The 19,230-nt window shown below is 39.4% G+C and overlaps 1 protein-coding gene, 1 long non-coding RNA gene and 1 other non-coding gene across 6 annotated transcripts in view; 2 read left to right on the top strand and 1 right to left on the bottom strand.

Annotated features, from left to right (window-relative positions):
• The window catches only part of LOC109928888, an 11,348-nt gene extending 3,545 nt beyond the window's left edge, over nucleotides 1–7,803 (top strand). The window contains exons 2-5 of the long non-coding RNA XR_007261785.1: nucleotides 2,192–2,342; nucleotides 2,573–2,762; nucleotides 5,552–5,635; nucleotides 7,231–7,803. This is a non-coding gene — a long non-coding RNA (uncharacterized LOC109928888). The remainder of the gene's footprint in view (nucleotides 1–2,191; nucleotides 2,343–2,572; nucleotides 2,763–5,551; nucleotides 5,636–7,230) is intronic.
• On the top strand, nucleotides 2,828–2,963 carry LOC125484989. The gene has a single exon (XR_007263773.1). It is a non-coding gene; the product is annotated as a small nucleolar RNA SNORA5 (small nucleolar RNA).
• A 4,023-nt stretch (nucleotides 7,804–11,826) lies between the features above and the next one.
• Nucleotides 11,827–19,230, bottom strand: part of pias2 (protein inhibitor of activated STAT, 2) — a 53,393-nt gene continuing 45,989 nt past the window's right edge. For all 4 annotated transcript variants that reach the window (XM_020528817.2, XM_020528818.2, XM_048595233.1 and 1 more), the window contains exons 13-14: nucleotides 18,316–18,353; nucleotides 11,827–15,604 (exon numbers count right to left, since the gene is read on the bottom strand). In XM_020528817.2, the coding sequence (XP_020384406.1) occupies nucleotides 15,410–15,604; nucleotides 18,316–18,353 (233 nt within the window). In that variant the 3' untranslated portion in view covers nucleotides 11,827–15,409. The remainder of the gene's footprint in view (nucleotides 15,605–18,315; nucleotides 18,354–19,230) is intronic.

A 19,230-nucleotide genomic window follows, 5' to 3' on the forward strand; every position in this document is an offset into this window, starting at 1 on the left:
TGATGCTGCTTGGCCTGCTGTGTTCATCCAGCTCTACACCTTGTTATCTCAGAATTAAAAGCCAGTTAGCCTGGCAACAGTCATTGGGGAAAATGCTGGAATCTATTGTTGTGGAAGTCCTAACAGTGCATTTTAAAAATCATAATATCATTGTTTCATGAAAGAAAAATTGTGTTTGAGAGTTGTTGAGGGTGTGACTACTGAGTCAATAAAAGGAAACCAGTTCATATGCTAGTTATTCGGATATTTTATGACAACGCCTCCAGAGTAGGTGGGACTTCAACCTGAACCTGCTGGCTCATAGACAAGGACACTATTACTGTGCTACAAGACCCCTCACAGTTACTCTTGTATATTGGGTTTTAAAAAGGCACTCAATAACGTGTTACAGGTTAATTTGCAAGCTAGGAGTTCAAGAAGTTGAGGGTATATGGAGGATTGGTTAATATGCAAAGGAGTAAACTGCAGTTTTCAAGTTGGCAGGCAGTGAACAGGGGAATGCTGCAAGTTTCAGTGCTGGGGCCTCAGCTAATGTCTTAGTACAAAGCTAGGTGCCAATGTAAGCTGTGAGAAAGGCAGGCAAAGAGACAGCAAATTATCACCAACAGTGGAAAAATACAAAAGTGCATTGAACCAAACTAATGCTTGCCTGTCAACCATTAATCCAATCCCCCTGCTAACCACACCCCTCCTTACCTCTCTAAACTCCTCCAGTCCCTACATCCCTTCCTATCTCTGTCAACCTCCTCTGGCCCCCTACGGTCCTCCCTATCTCTCACTTCTTCCACCTCCTATACCCCCCCATCTCTGTCAGCTCCTCCAGCCCCTGCACCCCATCCCTATCTCTGTCACCTCCTATAATCCTCTGAGATCTCTGCGCTCCTTCAGTCCCAGCCTCTTGAACATTTCCTGATTCCCATGGCTCCACTGTTGGGGGCTCTGGAACACCCTCCCTAAACCTCTCAGTACCAGAGAAATTGGTGGATGCAGGTACAGATACAACATTTAAAAGACATTTGGACAGGTACATGGATAGCAAACGTTTAGTGGGATATGGGCCAAATGCAGGCAATGGGACTAGATTAGTTTGGGAAACTTGATTAGCATGGATGAGTTGGGCTGAAGAGCCTGTTTCTGTGCTATCTGACTCAGACTCCTAATTACCTGGAGAGCAGCTGAGAATCAGTGACGTCTCTTTTGAATGGTTTGTCTGTTCCACATTTAGCTCGTGCTCCAAGTCTGATATTCTTGGGTTGCTTGACTGACTGTACCAATGCTTACATCTGCCCTGTTACACTGTTCCCTTCAGTGTCACTCTCTCTAAAGCTTTGGCATCTCCAGCTTTTCCCTGTCAGGCTGTCATCACTGTGCTGCTATTTCTTTCTGTGTTATCTATTGCCTTTTTTCTTACCACTTGGCCTCTGGCATCGTTTGCCTTCATGTTCACTCTGTTCTGACTACTCTGCTGCTGTTTCACAATATTTCATCTTGAGCGCTCTCACTCATTGCCATATGTTTTCAGTGTTCCACAAGTTGGAAATCATTTCAAACTTATGCTTATCTAATAATTTGTTCAGGACTGAAGGTAAGTGTGGGGTAGTATGATGTTGCTTGAACCGTAATGAGGGGAAAATATGGGTAAAAGCCTTCAATCTCATTGTATGCTGGAGTGTGTGGGTGAGGGTGTATTTTACCTGTTGTCTTCTCATTGTGTTCTAGTCTTGTTAATACATACTGGACGGGCTGTTAAACAGGGATTCACACTTCTATTAGTTTGGGTGGCACTGTGGCACAGTGGTTAGCACTGCTACTTCTCAGTGTCACGGACCTGGGTTTGATTCCATCCTCGGGTGACTGCCTGAGTGGAGTTTGCACGTTCTCCCCATGTCTGCATGGTTTTCCTCCTGGTGCTCCGATTTCTTTTCACAGTCCAAATATGTGCAGGATAGGTGGATTGGCCAAGCTAAAATATCCGTATGTGCAGGCAAGGTAGATTACCCTTGGTAAATGTGGAGTTACGGGGACAAGCTCGGTGGTGGGTCTGGATGTGATGCTCTTTGGAGTGTTGGTGCAGACTGGACGGGCGAAATGGCCTCTTATCACACTTTAGGGATGCTGTGATTATAAATGTTAACTGATGAATGAGGATTATTATTGCTGTATTCAGACTTTTTAAACGTTTTTTCAACAGAAATATGATCAAGTTGCATCTTAATGTGAAATAGTAGTTGAAGAGGGAAGCCAGCTCTATCTGTACAGTTATCCATCCAGTACTGTTGGTTGAACATGAAGGCTTGCCCCTTCCCCTGTACAAGGGCAAAGGGGATGCATCTAATTGGCGAGTATGTGCTGGAAAATAAAGTAGAACATTTCTAATGCATGTAAGATCTAGCTTTTGGAGCTCATGATATAAGACCATAAGATAAAGGAGAAAAATTAGACCATTTGGCCCATCGTGTTTGCTCCATAATTCAAACATGGCTGATATGTTTCTCAGCATCATTCTCCTGCTTTCTTCCTGTAATCCCTGATCCCCTTGCTAATCAAAAACCTATATATCTCTGTTTTACAGGCACTAATGATTTGGCCTCTGCAGCCTTCTCTGACAGTGAGTTCTGCAGATTCACCACACTCTGGCTGAAGAAATTCTCCTCATCTCAGTTCCAAAGGGGTGTCAAAAGGTATCTTAGTTGACATTACCAAGGGAGTTCAATATCTGGTTGAAGGACTGTGTTTTCAGGTTTCCAGTGGCGTTCAAAGAAGTAAGTTCTGACAGTACAAGGCAAGAGATCAAAATGGGGTATTGGATGGGATAAAATTCTGACCATGCAGTCATGTATACTTGTGTGTCTTCTTTATTATAGAGTATGCTTTGAAATGGCTGCAGATAGTAAACATGTAGCTCATGGGCCTCTGTGCTCTGACTTGTGAACATGGAGGATAATAATATGCTACATACAAAATATTATATTTTCCAAATAATTTTGCTAAATCTGGATATAGACTGTCAGCCTTCATAGTAAAATTCTTCATTAGGATGGAAAGTAAAATTGTCCAATATGAAACAAGGATCCTAAGTCTAACAGGGGAAACTGCCTAGGTATGAGTGGTGAGTTGGCTATGATAGATTAGTTAACTGCATTAAAAGACATGATGGTGGATAGGCAATGGCTAATATTTAAGGAGTGCAAGCATTGCAATAGGCATACATTCCTTTTTGGTGCTCAATCACAATGGAAAGGTGGTCCAACCATGTCTAAACAAAATATATTAAGGATGGTGTTAGATCCAAAGGGGAACCCTATAAAGTTGCTGGAAAGATGAGCAAGTCTGAGAATCAGGAGCAGATTGGGCATTCAGAATTCAGCACATGAAGACCAAGAGATTAAGAGGGGGAAAATAGAGTATGAGAGGTAACTTGCAAACAACATAAAAGTGGAGGGAGGTATAGTGAAGTTTGACTCGACTAATTGCTGAGGTGGCAAGGAGAAATTGGATCAATTTGGCCTTTATTCACCAGAATTTAGAAGAATGAAAGGGTTTGAAAGAGGTTAGTGAATGAAAGAATTTAGAAGAATTATTTAAACATTTAAAATTCTGCCAAGATTAGGGGCACAGGATGCAGGGATGATGTTTCCCTTGTCTGTGGGTTCTTGAACAAAGGGTCATGGTCTCAGAATACAGGGTAGATCATTTAGGACTGAGATGAGAGATTGTTTCACCTGGGGTGGTGAACATGTGGAATAGATTTCTAAACTCTGAAGGCATTGGTGGATATGGAAGAGAGCAGGAATATTGCCAATAAAGGATCAGTCATGGATATATGTGAATTTGAATATCATTGGCTACCAAATGGCCTACTGTTTCTGTTTTGTTATGTTTCTTTGATTTTGTTCTAGCATCAGAGAAGAGACAAGAATCTTGTTCCAAGATATGTGGGGGAGACGGTGGCATAATGCCACTGGATTAGTGAGCCAGAAGCCCAAGCAAATTCCCTGGTGACATGGGTTCAAATCCCACATTGTAACTGGTTGAATCGGTTTAAAATCGGTTCATAAAAGTACTGAAATATGAAGCTAAAGTAAATCTCAGTAATGGTGACTACTGTCGATCATTGTAAAATTCCACCTGGTCCAATAATGTCCTTTAGGGAAGAAAATCATCCATCCTTACCTGTGCTAGCCTACATGTGACACCAGATCCATAGCAATGTGGTTGATTCTTAACTCGCTTCTGAAATCCTTTCAAGAGTGAACTTGCATGTGTAGCCCTTGTCCTTCTGTGAGGTAACGGTCACGGGTTAGAAGATGTAGATCAGAAGGAGCCTTGGTGAGTTGCCACATGTTGTCTATGGTACACACTGCCACTGTGTGTCAGTACAGAGGAAGTGAATGTTGAAGGTGTCAGAGGGGGTGTTAAGCAGACTGCTTTATCCTGGATGGTGTTTGAGTTTCTTGGGTGTTGTTGGAGCTGTACTTAATCTGGCTAAGTCAAGAGTATTCTATCACACTCTGATGTGTATTTTGTAGATGGGGAACAGGAGATAGGTTACTTGCCACAAAATTCCCAGCCTGTGTGTGACCTGCGATTATAGCTGCAATTTTTACATTGCTGATCAAATTCAGTTCAATTTCTGGTCAATGATAACCCCATGGATATTGTTTGTGGAGTTTTCATGATAATACTGTCATTGAATGCAAGGGGGTGCTAGATTTTCTTGCTGATGGTGGTGATCGACTGTCACTAGTGTGGCATGAATACTGCCTGCCACTTATTAGCCTGACTTGTCCACATCTTGCTATGTATGAATATGGATTGTTTCAGTATCTGAGGAGTTGTGAATGGTGCTGAACATTGTGCAATCATCTGTGAACATCCCCACTTCTGACTTTATGATGGTGGGAAGGTCATTGATGAAGCAGCTGAAGATGGCTGGGCCTAGGGCACGCCTGATGAGATGAAGTCCTGGAACTGACCTCCGACAACAACAGCTATTTTCATTTGTGCTAGGTAGAACTCCATCTGCTGGAGAATTTTCCCCAATTCCAGTTTTCCCATGGCTTCTTATTGCCATATGCAGTGAAATGCTGCTTTGAGGTCAACAACAGTTAACTCTTCTTGTGATTCTTGTTGTATTAGTTAAATATAAAGGTGTATGTTCAGTGCTGATGCAGCATATTATTTTCTAGGAAGGATTTTATAGCATTGCAATTGATTGTGAAATTTAACATTCAGCTGCATTTATACCCAAAGTATTGATTCTCTATTAAAGATCAAAATGATACAGTCTCAAGTTTTCATGGCCTTTACTGGTCAAAACAATGTCACTGTTACTATGGTTGATTTATAATATGGGGAAATTAAGCAATTAATGTCTTGAACCAGCAATGAGTCTATTATAAAGAGCTTGGAGCTTGAGACTAACCATCTTTTGGTGCTATCATTTCGTGTGATTGATATTCAAAATGGGAGCTAAGCCATGCAGAAGTGAAACCAGCAGACACTTCTACACAAGCGTTGTGAAAATCTGAAACCCTTTTCCTCTTTCCAGCACTGCCAAAAAGGCTGTGGATGCCAAATCAAGCTCACTTAGCGTGTTGCTCAATTGCAGTACAGCACAGGATTTTGAGCAAGGGTAAGTAAATAGAGGTACAGAGAAGTATGTAAAAACCATGTATTATATAGCTTTCACAAATACAGGACTGCCAAAAATGCTTCACGATTGATGAAATTCCTTAGTGCAGTTAGTGTTCTAATGTAGAAAATGCAGTAGCTAGTTTGCACGCAAAACTCCCACATACAACAATGTGATAATGACCATATAAACTGTTATGACAATGGATGGGACATAAATGGCCAGGGCACCTTTTTTTTTGCAATAGTGCCTTGGGATTTTTTTTTTTATCCACCTGAGATTACATATATGGCTTCAGTTTCACATCTCATCGGAGTTTAACCATAGCTGATAGAGTAGACATGATCTAATCAAATTTTAAAAAGCCCAAGTTTTACATTTATTCTCATGGGATTTGACCATTGCTGACCTGGCAAGCATTTATTGCCAATTCCTAGTTGCTTTTAAGAAGATGGTCAGTTATCTTCTTTGAACCACTGCAGTCCATTTTGTATAGGTAGACTCACAATGCCATGAGAAAGTTCTGTGATTTTGACCCAGTGACATTGAAGTAATGATATATTTCAAAGTCAACATGATGAGTGGCTTGGAGGGGAACTTGTAGGGACAAAAGCCCATAGATTTGTTGCTCCTCTCTTTCTAGATGAAAGTGGTTGTGGTTTGGAAAATTCTGTTTAAGGAGCCATGGTCAGTTTCTGCAGTGCATCTTGTAGATGGTACACACTGCTGCTACTGAGTATTGGTGGTGGATGTAGTGCCAGTCGAGTGGGCTGTTTTGTCCTGGATGATGTGAAGTTTCCTTGAGTGTTTTTGGAGCCACACTCATTCAGGTAAATGGGCTGCTTGAAAGCATTGTTGATGATGCCTTGATTGAGAGTAGACTGATGGGGCGGTGACTGGCTGGCTTGGTACATCCTGCTTTTTGTATACAACTCATACTTGAGCAGTTTTCCTTACTGTTTGGTAATTGTTAAATGGACTTTTTCTGTTTTTTCTTCCACCTGATGTTTGTACAAAGAAATCAAGACTGACACTTCAGTGCTGTACTGAGGGAGTACTGAACTGGTGGTGGTGCCATTTGTCAGATTAAACATTAAGCAGAGATCCAAACTGCCACCTTGTCTGAATATATAAAACAAAATCTATGGTGCTGTGTCAAAGATGGTTAGAAGAATTATCCCCAGTGTCCTATTTAATTTTTATTCCCTCTTGTCAACATCTTTAGGACAGGTGAGAAATTTTTTTACTGAGGGTTGAGACTTTGCAACTGTCTGCTTCTGAAGTTGAGTGGAGGTCATTGAATATTTTTAAGATGGAGGTAGATACATTTTGATATGATTGGCCATGGGTATGAAGATTATTAGGGGAATGTTATCTTATTGACTGGTGGAGTAAGCTACTTGTGTTCCTAATTTATATGTTTGTATGCTACCATTCATCAGTGAGGAGAAAATTGGGGAAGACAGGGAGATGGAAATATTTCTGCAAAAAAAAGCTTCAAAAAGTGCATTTTATGTTATGGAATGAGAGATGTGATTCTGCCAGTTTCAAACTGATTACAGTTTTATTTTTGTTATTTCTAACCACTTTTGCAGCTGACTTGAAGTCCAACACTATTGGACAGGCTTTTCTTCAGCGTCTCTGAGCATTGGCAGACCCTACCTGGAGACTCCATTGGAACGGCCTCAGTTCAGCCAGATCGTTACAGAGACCTACAAGTGCATGAAAGAGTCTTGGAAAACTCAACATGAAAAAATGATTTTACACTTTGTGTATTGTACATGGTTTGTCTATCTTAAAGTTCTGCTCTTGGTGTAGAATGCTAAGATAAAAAGGTAAACAATCAAAAGCAGAAAATTGAAACCTGTTAAAGTTGGCTGTTGTGTATTATTAATTTATGTTCTTAAAAAAATACACACAACTGTGGAAATTGGAAATCAGAAACCCTGAGTGTCAAAGAAACACAGCAGTTTTAGCAGCATCTGTTGAGAGAAAAAGAATTGATGTTTCAATGTTATAACAAAGTGTCACTGGACTTGACACTAATTTGATTTTCTCTCAACAGACCTATGTTTCTCTCTAAATCATGTTCTCCTTTGTTTGCATTGGTATTCTTATCATTCTCTTGTATGTCAGTAGTTACAAAATAAAGTTCCTTGAAAACTGGTCTTAAGCTTGAACACTGAAGATGGTCTGTAATACAGTGTGACTATGGCATTTATCCCTTTGAATGACATCCACAAATCAAAATTCCACCATGTCCCAGTTTTTCTTCATTTGTTCATATGGTGTGAGCATTGCTGTCTAGATGTTTTCCCTCCCTGACAGCATTTACTGTCTGTTCTAATTGTCCACATGTATATGACTGTGAACTGCCTTCTTGAGTTCTTGGGGTGGTCAGACACTCAATACTGTTAGGAAGGGAAATTCTTGGTGTAATCAACACGGAGTACTAATTAATCAGCTGAGTGTGCTTGACGGGAGGTGGCAATCAGGTAGTTTCCTTGCCCATGTTTAGATTGATGGGATGAGATTTCCTGTGGTCTAGTCATGCGGAGAGCTTCCAGGATAACTACACCTTAATCTCAGTTGACTCTGTCCTACCAATTGGACAGGATATGTTAGGGATAGTGATGATTGTGTCTGGGATATTGTCTGTAAAGATTCCATGACTATCATTGTGTCAGGCTGTTGCTTGACTGGTATGAGAGACAGCTGTCTGAATTTTAGCTCAAATGGTGTTGGGAAAGACTGTAGAGTCAAAAGGGCTGGATGTTCATTATTGATTCTGGGGCCCAGATTGATACCACAATCTGGTTTTTGACCTAACTCCATCCTGTCAACAAATGTGACAGTACAGTTGGTTTCCATTATCTGAATCATTAATTAAAAATGTCAACTGATGTTTTGTTAGTAATCCTCAAGCCATGTTGACACTTCATCCTGTACAAAACATTTTGTACCACTTTTCAAGTATCAATTATCTTTAATGTGGAGATGCCAGTATTGGACTGGGGTCGATAAGATCAGAAATCATAAGGTACGAGGTTTATTTGAAATCACAAGCTTTCAAAGCACTGCCCCTTCATCACCTGACAAAGGGACAGCACTCCAAAAGCTTGTGATTTCCAATAAACCTGTTGGACTATAACTTGGTGTCATGTGATTTCTGACAAATATCTTTAGAACTTAAAATTTGCATTATCTACGAGTTCTCTTTTTAACCAATGTCAAACTTCCTTCACTCACTGGCTCAAAATCTTGGCACTCCCTAACAGGACTCTGGGTGTCTGTACACCCAAATGACTGCAGAATTCAAGTCGACAGCTCTCCATCTTTCAGGCCAATTGGGGTGTGCAATAAATATTGACCAAGGTAACTATACCTACATCCTGTGCCTGTATTTAAAATAAACCTCTGGGAACTTTTCCAAGGATGTTACAGGGGCTAGGAGAGTTTAAGATATGGGTAAAAGCTGGGGCCATTTTCCCTAGAGGTTTATAAAATCATGAGGGGCATGGATAGGGTGATTGGCAGGGTCTTTTTCCCAGAATAGGGGAGTCCAAAACTAGAGGGCATAGGTTTAAGTGAGAGGGGAAAGTGGTGCATATATGGAATGAGCTGCCAGAGTTAGTAGCAGAAGTTGGCATAATTACAACATTTAAAAGGCATCTGGATGGGTGTCTTAAATAAGGGGTTTAAGGGATATTGGCCAAATGCTGGCAAATGGGACTAGATTGATTTAAGATATCTGGTCAGCTTGGACAAGTTGGTCTGTTTCTGTGCTGTATGACTTCATGACTCTAACTTCACAAAATCAGTTGACTACCAACATTTTCTGAAAATGTTAGTCTAACTGGGTGTAGTTCCCTGCATCGTTTCTGTTTCTGCTTATCTGATGGGACTTATTTATATTAGGATAATTAATAATTTTATTTAATCCTTCAAGAATGCTGCATTCCAAATCCTCATGTCAATACCCTACATTTTACCGTTCATAGGTGGGCATAAGATCAAGTGTCAAGACCTTAAGTTCTGGAACTTCTTCCTTTCCTCTGCTGTCTTTTTTTTTTAATAGCTCTGGCCAAATTTTTTTTTTGGCCCTCTATCACTTCCATGGACAAAGTGCTATTTTTGTTCAAATTTTTTGTTCTGAATATCTAGATGTTTAGATTAAAAATGCAACCTGTATAGAAGTCACAATCAGATGTCTTCTAGGATAGAAGCAAATATCAAAAGAATTTATCTTTGCTGGTCTTATGGAAGAAATCTGATAACTTAGGCGAAGAAGAAACCTGCACTTTAGGGACTCTCTCAATATAACCTTCTTCACATAAACAATTATGCACACAATTTCAAGCCATATTTTGTTGTCAACAAATTGAGAGTGCTAGTATATACCTTCAATCAATAAGAAAAACAGTAATCATAATCAAGTTAAATTATGAATATTCACATTCACTTATTTATACCACTGAAGTTGACAGTACTTATAATTTCCTGTTTTACAGCACAGAAGCAGACCCTTTGGTCCAACCAGTCCATGCTGACCTTAATCTCAAACTAAACTAGTCCCACCTGCCTATGCTTGGCCTACATCCCTCCAAACATTTATTCATGTACTTACCTAAATGTCTTTTAAACATTGTAACTCTACCAGTATCCATCACTTCCTCTGGAAGTTCATTCCACACAGGAACCATTGTGTGTAAAAAAAATCTTTTTTAAAATCTTACTTACCTTAAAAATATGCCCCCTAATCTTGAAATCCCCCACCTTAAGGAAAAGACACCTGCCATTCACCTTATCTAGATCCATGATTCTATAAAACCCTAAGTCACTCTTCAACCTTCTGCACTCCAGTGAATAAAGTCCCAGCCTCTCTTTATAACTCAAATCCTCTATTCACAGCAACATCTTGGTAAATCTCTTCTGAACCGTCTCCAACTTAATAATACCCTTCCTATAATGGGGCGACCAGAACTGGACACAGTACTCTAGAAGAAGCCTCACTATCTGTACCACCTCAACATAACATCCCAACTCCTATACTCAAAAGGTCTGAGCAATGAAGGCAAGCATGCTAAACACCTTAAACACCCTGTATGTGATGCAAACTTCAAAGAATTATTTACCTGAAGTCCTACAACACGACCCATGGCCCTACATTTAATTGTCTAAGTCCCCCCTTTCTTTGTTTTAACAAAATGCAATACCTCACATTTATCCAAAGTAAACTCCATCTGCTACTCTTCGGCCCATTGACCCAATTGATCAAAATCTCTGTGATCTCACACAGCCCTCTTCACTGTCCACTATACACCAATTTTGGTGTCATCTACAAACTTACTAACCATGCCTTGTATATTCTCATCTAAATCATTTATATAAATGACAAACAAAAATGGACAGTAAGGGAACAGTGGTTTAGCTTGTGTGAGGTGAAAGGAGCTGAAAGGGAGCAAAATATTTCCTGTGCAAATTTTATTTTTGGGTGTCAGTGGAATTATGACAATAAGCTTTGCAGTTACTGTTAATTCTTATTGAAAACAATGACTCCATAGAAATATCTAGTTATTAGCATTTGCCAATCAATATGTTCACAAGATCATGTCAATTCAATCAGCCAAGGTCAAGATCATTACTGTTGCCAGGTAATAAAGCTGAGATATCCAATTTTTGCTTGGTTTCACAATGCTTCTTAAAGTTGGTGGAGCCTTTTCCAGTTCACCAGCCTAATTAACATTGATGTACCACATTTTAGAAGGTTATGTTTATATTTTAATTATTTCTGATACAGGAGGAGATCTCTGTTCAACAGTTGGTCACAGGCCTCCCGTCCCAAAAAAACCCTCCACCATAAATGTCTCCTGCCATTAGGCCAATTTTGTATCCAGTTGGAAAGCCTTCCCTGAATCTCATGTGATTGAACTTTACTAATTAGTCTATCATGCAGCACCTTGTCATCTGGAATACCTCTTAATAATGAACTAGAATACTTATATCTAGACTTGGAGGAAGGAAAGTACAGAAAAAGTTGAAACCAGAAAAGGTGATGCCACTTCTTTTCTAGAATTTCAGTCATGGTCGTTGAAGTTAGGACGTGAATTATTGTTTGGCAGAATGAAGCACTCAACCACTTTATAAAAACCTGAAACAGCACTTCAAAAATACTCAAGGCTATCAAAATATTTAATTTCAGAACTTTTATTCAGAACTTCTCTTAAAAACTTATAATCATTGTTCATATCAACAAATTTTAAACCAGTGCCTTCATAACTGTTGAGATACAACTCAAAAATGCAAAGACCTGCTCCAACATCTTACTGCTCTTATTTTCGTTGTTCATTGTAATTGTAAGATGAGCTGATTCTGCCCTGAAGAGTTGTTTGAATTATCCTGCTTTTCTCAATACAACAATGTTCTTCTTCCAAAAATCTGATTTCCTGGAGATTCTTAGTAGTCTTTGAAGGAGACAGGTGCTTATAAACAGGATAGTGCGTTGCTAACAATGGATTCTTGGGTTAAAGAATGGCTGCATACCGGGAGGTGATCCGTCAGATGGAGTGTTTTCTGCCAATAACTAATGGGTCTGGGAACCTGTATGAACGCAAGGCTCTTGCACTTCTCGCAGAGGCACAGCCCTCTAACAAAAAACATAGTTACAGGCATTTTAAACAAAAAATGCTACTACAAATGTAACTTTTCTTGTAAAATGTTTTGATTTTTCTTCTGAAAATCCAAGTAACAAGGACTTAAATTAGTTAAACAATCAATCTAGAGCCAGTGTAGCCCTCAGCTGCTATGCAGATTTGTATGTACCCTTAGTAGCATGTTTTTATTTGCATATTTCTTGCATTGTGATTTAAATTTTTTTAGGAATACAAAATTGAACTGATGTAATGCATACGTGTCACAAAATTGCTATAATACAATGTAATGGAATGGATGCAATGTCGATGCTGTAATGAAGTTTTTTTGCAAATGGTCATGGGGGTAAAATGTTCATATTCCTTAGCATTTATCAGATAGTTTGATTAAGTCTGCCTTAACCCCTACAACCAGCTATATTAATTGGAAGCTGTGCCAATCAGCCTAGATAATTCAGAAACTGCATTATTCAACATCTGTTTGCAACCTAATGATTTGATGTTGCATCAAAATATAATAAATAGAATCTTGAAACAAGTACAACAGACACTTTGTAACCAATTAAGAGGATGTTCTAAATACCACTGTGGCATCACAGCATTCACAATCCAAATCATTTATGGCTCCAACATTTACTTCAGTCACTACACTACAAGTCTGTCAGTGGCAGATTTACATTGCTAAGTCCACAAGGTAATGTACTAACATTTCTTGCATCAATTTCAAAAAAAAATTATGAGTGCTAAAGCAAATATAGGTTAAAACTAACTTTTATAATTTAAGTCCCAGGGAAACAAAGGTACAACTCAATGTTCAGCTCGCTTTGTTGAGAGCAATTACTGCCCTAGCAAGTGATGTCCACGTCCCAGTAACAATTTTTTTTTTTTTTAGAAAACTGGAGCACCACACATACATTCCACTCCCAAGAAAAAGCATCATCTCAAAGAACAGGCAGATCTTAGGCTTCAAAGAACACATTTTAGTTTTTAGGTCCCAAATTTATATAATGTTACAAGACTTCTTTAGCATAGAAGAACACAGTGGCACAAGAACTTTATTGAAAACCCCATAGCAGAACAAGAGACAACATCAATTGCTTCAAAATATTAACTTTCCTTTAAAAGAAATCTGAGAGCTTCCTTTAGAAAATCCAGAAAACATCTTTAGATAAATGCTTTGCCCTACTTTAAGATGCTAGATGAAGAATAGGTTTGACCTATTTTGACCCAGTCAATGCAGCCAAGATGATTTTTTTTTAAAGAATTGCACAATTGCAAAAATAAATTTAAAACATTCAACCAAATTAACAAAAGCCTCTTTTTTTTTTGCTAACTCCTCCATCATTCTCTCCTGAAGGCACTATTACTGGGGTGCAGTTCAACAGGCACCATCTACTATCACAGAAAACTGCAGAGCAAACACTATGCTGCTCTGATGTTATCCAAGGCTCATTAACCTGGGCAGATTTTGGAGGATTCATTTAACGGACATCGAATGAGAACCCCCATTTAGCTTAGGGATGAGACCAAGCAAAATACCACAATAAATAGTCTGGCTGTGATCAACAAGCTCAGGATAGACTAGAAACTGTACATTGAACCTGCTGGACTACATTGCTTACCACAGCAGCTGGCACATTTATCCACATTAGATCATTAAGTGAGCTAGAAACTAAAGATCACCAACTATTTCAGCATGTCCTGGCGTTCAAGTACTAGTCACTTCCAGGTTAGAATTATTACTTTTTCTGAAATGCTGAGTTGGAATCCAAATCAGAAACTCTAGTGTACAGCTGTAAACAACTCCATTAGGTTTTGTCCAAATATTGTGTAACTTTAGATGTCTGCTCCTATCTGGTTCCCATAAAATTAAAATACAGACTTCCATTTTGTACCATATTCATCAATGTTTCAGACTCAAATGGAGGGCTGCGGCAGAGGGCAAGAGGAAGTAATCAAAGTGTATATGATTTAATGATTACATTTTTATTACTTCCGATTTTCTCCTATCTTAAACTATAAAAGAGTAGAGGAATGGGATGCTGTCCAGAGTTGGTGGTCCATTTACCTCAGCTACATTGCCACTGTTTATGTAAGAGACCAAACAGTGACTGCCAGGTAGATATTAAATTGGACAGTGCACGTCTAAATCTTGCCTACAGTTCTTTTTTCTTCCCACTTCTAAAACAGCAGTCACTGGATTTTCTCTTATCCTGAATCACTGAGACATTACACAGCACTGATATTGTCTCAAATCAGCCAGATCAACAGGCACTGAAATTAGATTGTTTCTAATTTTAATCAAAACCATGCACTGTTTGCCAGAAGTACAGATTGCTTGCAGACTTATTCCCTGCTTTTCCCATCTGTATTCCTAATTACTTTCTTTTTGAAAAAAAGTCGAGAAAATTGCATTAAAATTACAAAAGGAATGCAAATCATAAAAAGAAGAGTATTTTCTCCATCCTAGAAACACTGTACATGCTTATATGTAATTCAATCATTGATAAAGAATTACATCTCAAAACTAGTTACTACAATATCTTATACTAAAGATCTCAACATCTGGCTCAGTTATTGCATTTGAGTCAGAATTACAGTACTTAACACCTCAGCAACTGTGAAAGAAAGGGATTCTTCAACAGTAACTGAGAGTATAGTATACTTCACAATAAAGCACCAATTATTTGAACTGTTACAGAGACAATGCATATATTTTGGGGTGGGAGGGGTGCCTTGAAAATTCAGAGTCAATAGAAGAATAAAAAGTTGCTGTGAATTTCAACGATGGCTGTAAATGGAACTACACCACAATAATCGCAACGAAACATGACAACATTTTCCTCTGCTTCCATCAAACTTCAAGCTCATTCAAGCCAAGGATTTCAGACTCAGTTTCTGTCATCCATTTATGTTCTCAGTCCCATTCCAAGGAAGCGCTGCACCAGCACTCTATGAATGCTGCCAGTCAACAAAGTTCTTGATACTTTGAAAACAAATGAAAAAAGTGGCAGCATTGTGGAGAATGCACAAAATGTTGAAAGAGAGTTCTCGGCTGCAGTTTCATTCTTGCCCACAACCACCCCATTCAGCTCTTGAATACAAAATCAAGTCTATGCAAAACTCAATCTAAAGAGATGATGTCTGGTATGCTGTTGCCTCCTCCGCCTCCTGCTATCACCCCAGTTTCTGCTCGGCTGCTGGTGCTGCCCTCATGATGCTGGGTTGATGAGATGATGCTTCCACCCACAGTGGTGGGTGTCACAGTCGGTGATCCAACAGCAGTGGAGAGATTGTCCAGAAATATAGATTGACAGTACTGCAGTTGAGGAAATAGAGGGAACAATAAAAGTAAATAAGTGCTCTAAAATTCAATATGAACTGAGATTTTTTGTTGGGAGAAGGGGGAAAAATTGTTTTTCCCTCTGAACCATCCTACAGTTGAAGCTCAACAAAAACAGAAGTTACTGGAAAAGCTCAACAAAAACAGAAGTTACTGGAAAAGCTCAGCAGGTTTGGCAGCATTTGTAAAGAAAAAAATCAGTTAACGTTTCGGGTCTGGTGACCCTTGTAGTTCGGAGGAAGCGTTTCCAGACCCGAAACGTTAACTGTGATTTTTTTCTTTACAAATGCTGCCAAATCTGCTGAGCTTTTCCAGCAACTTCTGTTTTTGTTCCTAATTTACAGCATCCGCAGTTCTTTTGGCTTTTATTTTCCACAGTTGAAGCTGTTCAAGTAAAATGCTTACAAGACCTCTGACACATTTGCAAGGAGAATACCAGAGCAGACGATGCAGTTTATCCTTCCTTCTGACAGAGTACTTGTCCTGCTGCTTAGCACATACTAATATCCATAAAAATTACTGATATGAAACCTAGGGCTTTTTGTTTCCTTTATGGAAGATTTTCTTTTAAAAAGCCTGTCAAGCTTTAATTTTAAAATGTTACTTAATCCCTACTCAATTTATCAAAACCTCATAGAACCCTGTAGTGTGGAAAGAGGCCATTCAACTCAATGAGTCTGCAATGACTTTCCTAAGTACCTCCTGCCCAGTACCTACACCCAACCCACCCTATCCCGTAACCCCGCATTTACCATGGCTAATCCAACTGGCCTGCACATTCCTGGACACTACAGGGCAATTTAGCATGGTCAATCCACCTGACCTGCATATCTTTGGATTGCTGGGTGAAATCGGAGAACCCCATGGACAGAGACATGGAGAGAACATACAAACTCCATGCAGAGTCATTCAAGGCTGGAATCAAGCCCAGGTGCCTGGCACTGTGAGGTAGCAGTGCTAACCACCGAGCCACCACACCTCACCCCCGTGCTAACCTAACAATCATGCTAACCTATGATCCACTACGCAATTAAAAAGAGAAAGTACAAAATTATACACAGCAAGATGATCTTGAGCATACTATCGCTGCTGTGCAAAGATGCACCTGCAAAATTTTGAATTTAAAGTTAATAGGAGGGATCCAGTCTGGATTGCAGTCTGGAACAGTACTATATTTATTTGAGCAAAAAAAGTTATTTTAATTTTTTAACCTGACAATTCATCTAACTGACCATGCCAAGAAACCAAATGAGTACATTTCCGATGTTTCTGAAACCACAGAAGTGCTGATATATCCTTTAGGGAAGGAAATCTTCCATATTTATCTGATGGGGAGGGGGTCTAGTCTATATGTGACTCCAGACCCACAGTAATGTGGTTGACTCTTAACTGCCTTCTGGGCAAATAGGAATGGGAAATAAATGGATGTCTCGCCAGCAATATCCACATCCCGTGAAATAAACTGTCCATGTGACTATCAATTTTGCCCTATTGTTTCTGGAGGTTTTACAACCATCTAAGTTAAAATAGTTGCTTGGCTTTTCTTTGCAAATTTTTTTTTTGAACAACAGAATTATGTTTGTAGTTCTCTGGTCCTCTGGCATCATCCCTGAAAACTAATGAAGATGGAAAAATTATTGCCATTGCCTCCGCAGTTTTAATTCCAATGTCCTCAGTATTCTTGGATGCATCTCAACTGGTCCTGGTACCACGTCAACTTTAAATACAAACAGCCTATCCAATACCCACTCATCAATTTTAAACTATTCTAGCGACTGAATTTCCAAGGGCTGGGTAGAATCTTACTCCTTGGTAAAAACAAACATTCATGTGCAACACAAAGACATTTGTTTAAAATTTCAGCCATGACTTCTTCCTCCACATACAGTGGTCTTACTTTCTCCTGACCACACTTATTCTCCATTTTAAGGTCACCCATCTCTCCCAGTATTCTGTGCAACTTTGTATTCTAGTCTATTATCCCCCGATCTCCACATCTCTGCTGAGTTAGCTTCAATTCTCCTGGACACCAAAAGCAAAGTGACCCCCACCACGGTCCCCCTGTAGTCCCAAGCTCTGTTCAGGTGAAAAGGCCTGTAGAGACCCTACCTTCACCAGAGCCATTCCCAGAGTACCAAGAATCTGAAATTCTCCCTACTGCCTTCATCTATCTTATCCTCCTTTTTCTATAATGAATTGCATGTGGCCCAGGAAGTAATCTGGAGAGTCCAGAGTCCAGGTGTAGATACAGCTCCTGAGAAAAGGTTGACCAAAATTCTTGGGTGCTGGGCAAAAGACCAATAGACAATTTGCACTGATTGGGGAGATACTAGTATCAGTCAATACACACATTTGTTATGATGAATGGTCATCTACTGCAATTCCCAGTCAAATCTACATGCAGATACTACAGGGTGTCTCAGAAGCAATCATAGAATATATCTCTGTCTCAGCCAAGAATTTGATAATGAATAATATGTGGGGGAGGGAGGGTTAGGGCTCAGGACAGCAGTATTGGGATACTGTTAGAGTCACTCTCCCAAAGATGCACAATATATACAATTGCTTGTAGTGCTTCAGGACAGATGATAAACGTGCCTTAATGTATTACAGATAGCACCAACTGTCACAGTAAGAACTATTTCTTGCGGTGCACTGGCCTCCAAGAAGCTACATTACATACATACCTGTGGATCGCTCTGAAACAATGAGAAAAATTCCAGATCTGAAAAATAAATTGCATTTACAAACAGATGAGATGCTGTAAAACGATTTAAAATTCAGAATCAAATCAGTATGCTCAATCTTCAAAATGTAATTTAAGAATAAATGTAAAGAACAATCATTTGGGTAGGTTTTCCATTTAAAAGAGAGACACTTCCAAAGGAAGTGAGGTGAGTTGTGGGACAGTAGGAGGAGCCTGCATGAAGCTTATTTAAAATTAGTTTGAGTTAATCACATGAGAACTAGGTGATCATTGCTGGAAAGTGAGATGAATATTAAAGTCTGCAGACATTGATAATAGGAAACATCCAAGTTTATTCACACAAAACAGAAAGCATTGCCACAAATTGGTCCTTGGCAGCCAAAGATGCCAGATGGCCAACATATAGGAGATAGCAAGAATTGCAGATGCCAGAGTCAGAGTCAATACAGTGTGAAGCTGGAGGAACAGAGCAGGTCACACAGCAGAGGAGTAGGAGAGTTAACGTATCAGGCCGATGAAGGGTCTAGGCCCGAAACATTCTCTGACGCTGCCTGACCGGTGTTCCTCCAGCTCCACACTATATTGACTCTGACTCCAGTATCTGCAGTTCTTGATATCTCCTATATTGACTGTATTGACTCTGATAGCCAACATATAGTTTTGGAAAATATACAATTTAATTTTGTTAATCTGTTAGTATGACCATCTTAATCACCCTGTATCACCATGGCAGCCAGTTGTGAAAAATTGGGAAAATTTCCCAAGTCCACAAAAAAAAGGACAATTCCAACCTGACTAATTATCAACCTATCAGCCTACTCTCAATCATTAGCAAAATGAAGGAATGGGTCATTGAATGTGTTACTAAGTGGCACATGCAAAGGAATAACCTGCT

This window comes from Rhincodon typus, chromosome 1, assembly GCF_021869965.1.
Source record: "Rhincodon typus isolate 14 chromosome 1, sRhiTyp1.1, whole genome shotgun sequence".
NCBI lineage: Eukaryota > Metazoa > Chordata > Chondrichthyes > Orectolobiformes > Rhincodontidae > Rhincodon > Rhincodon typus.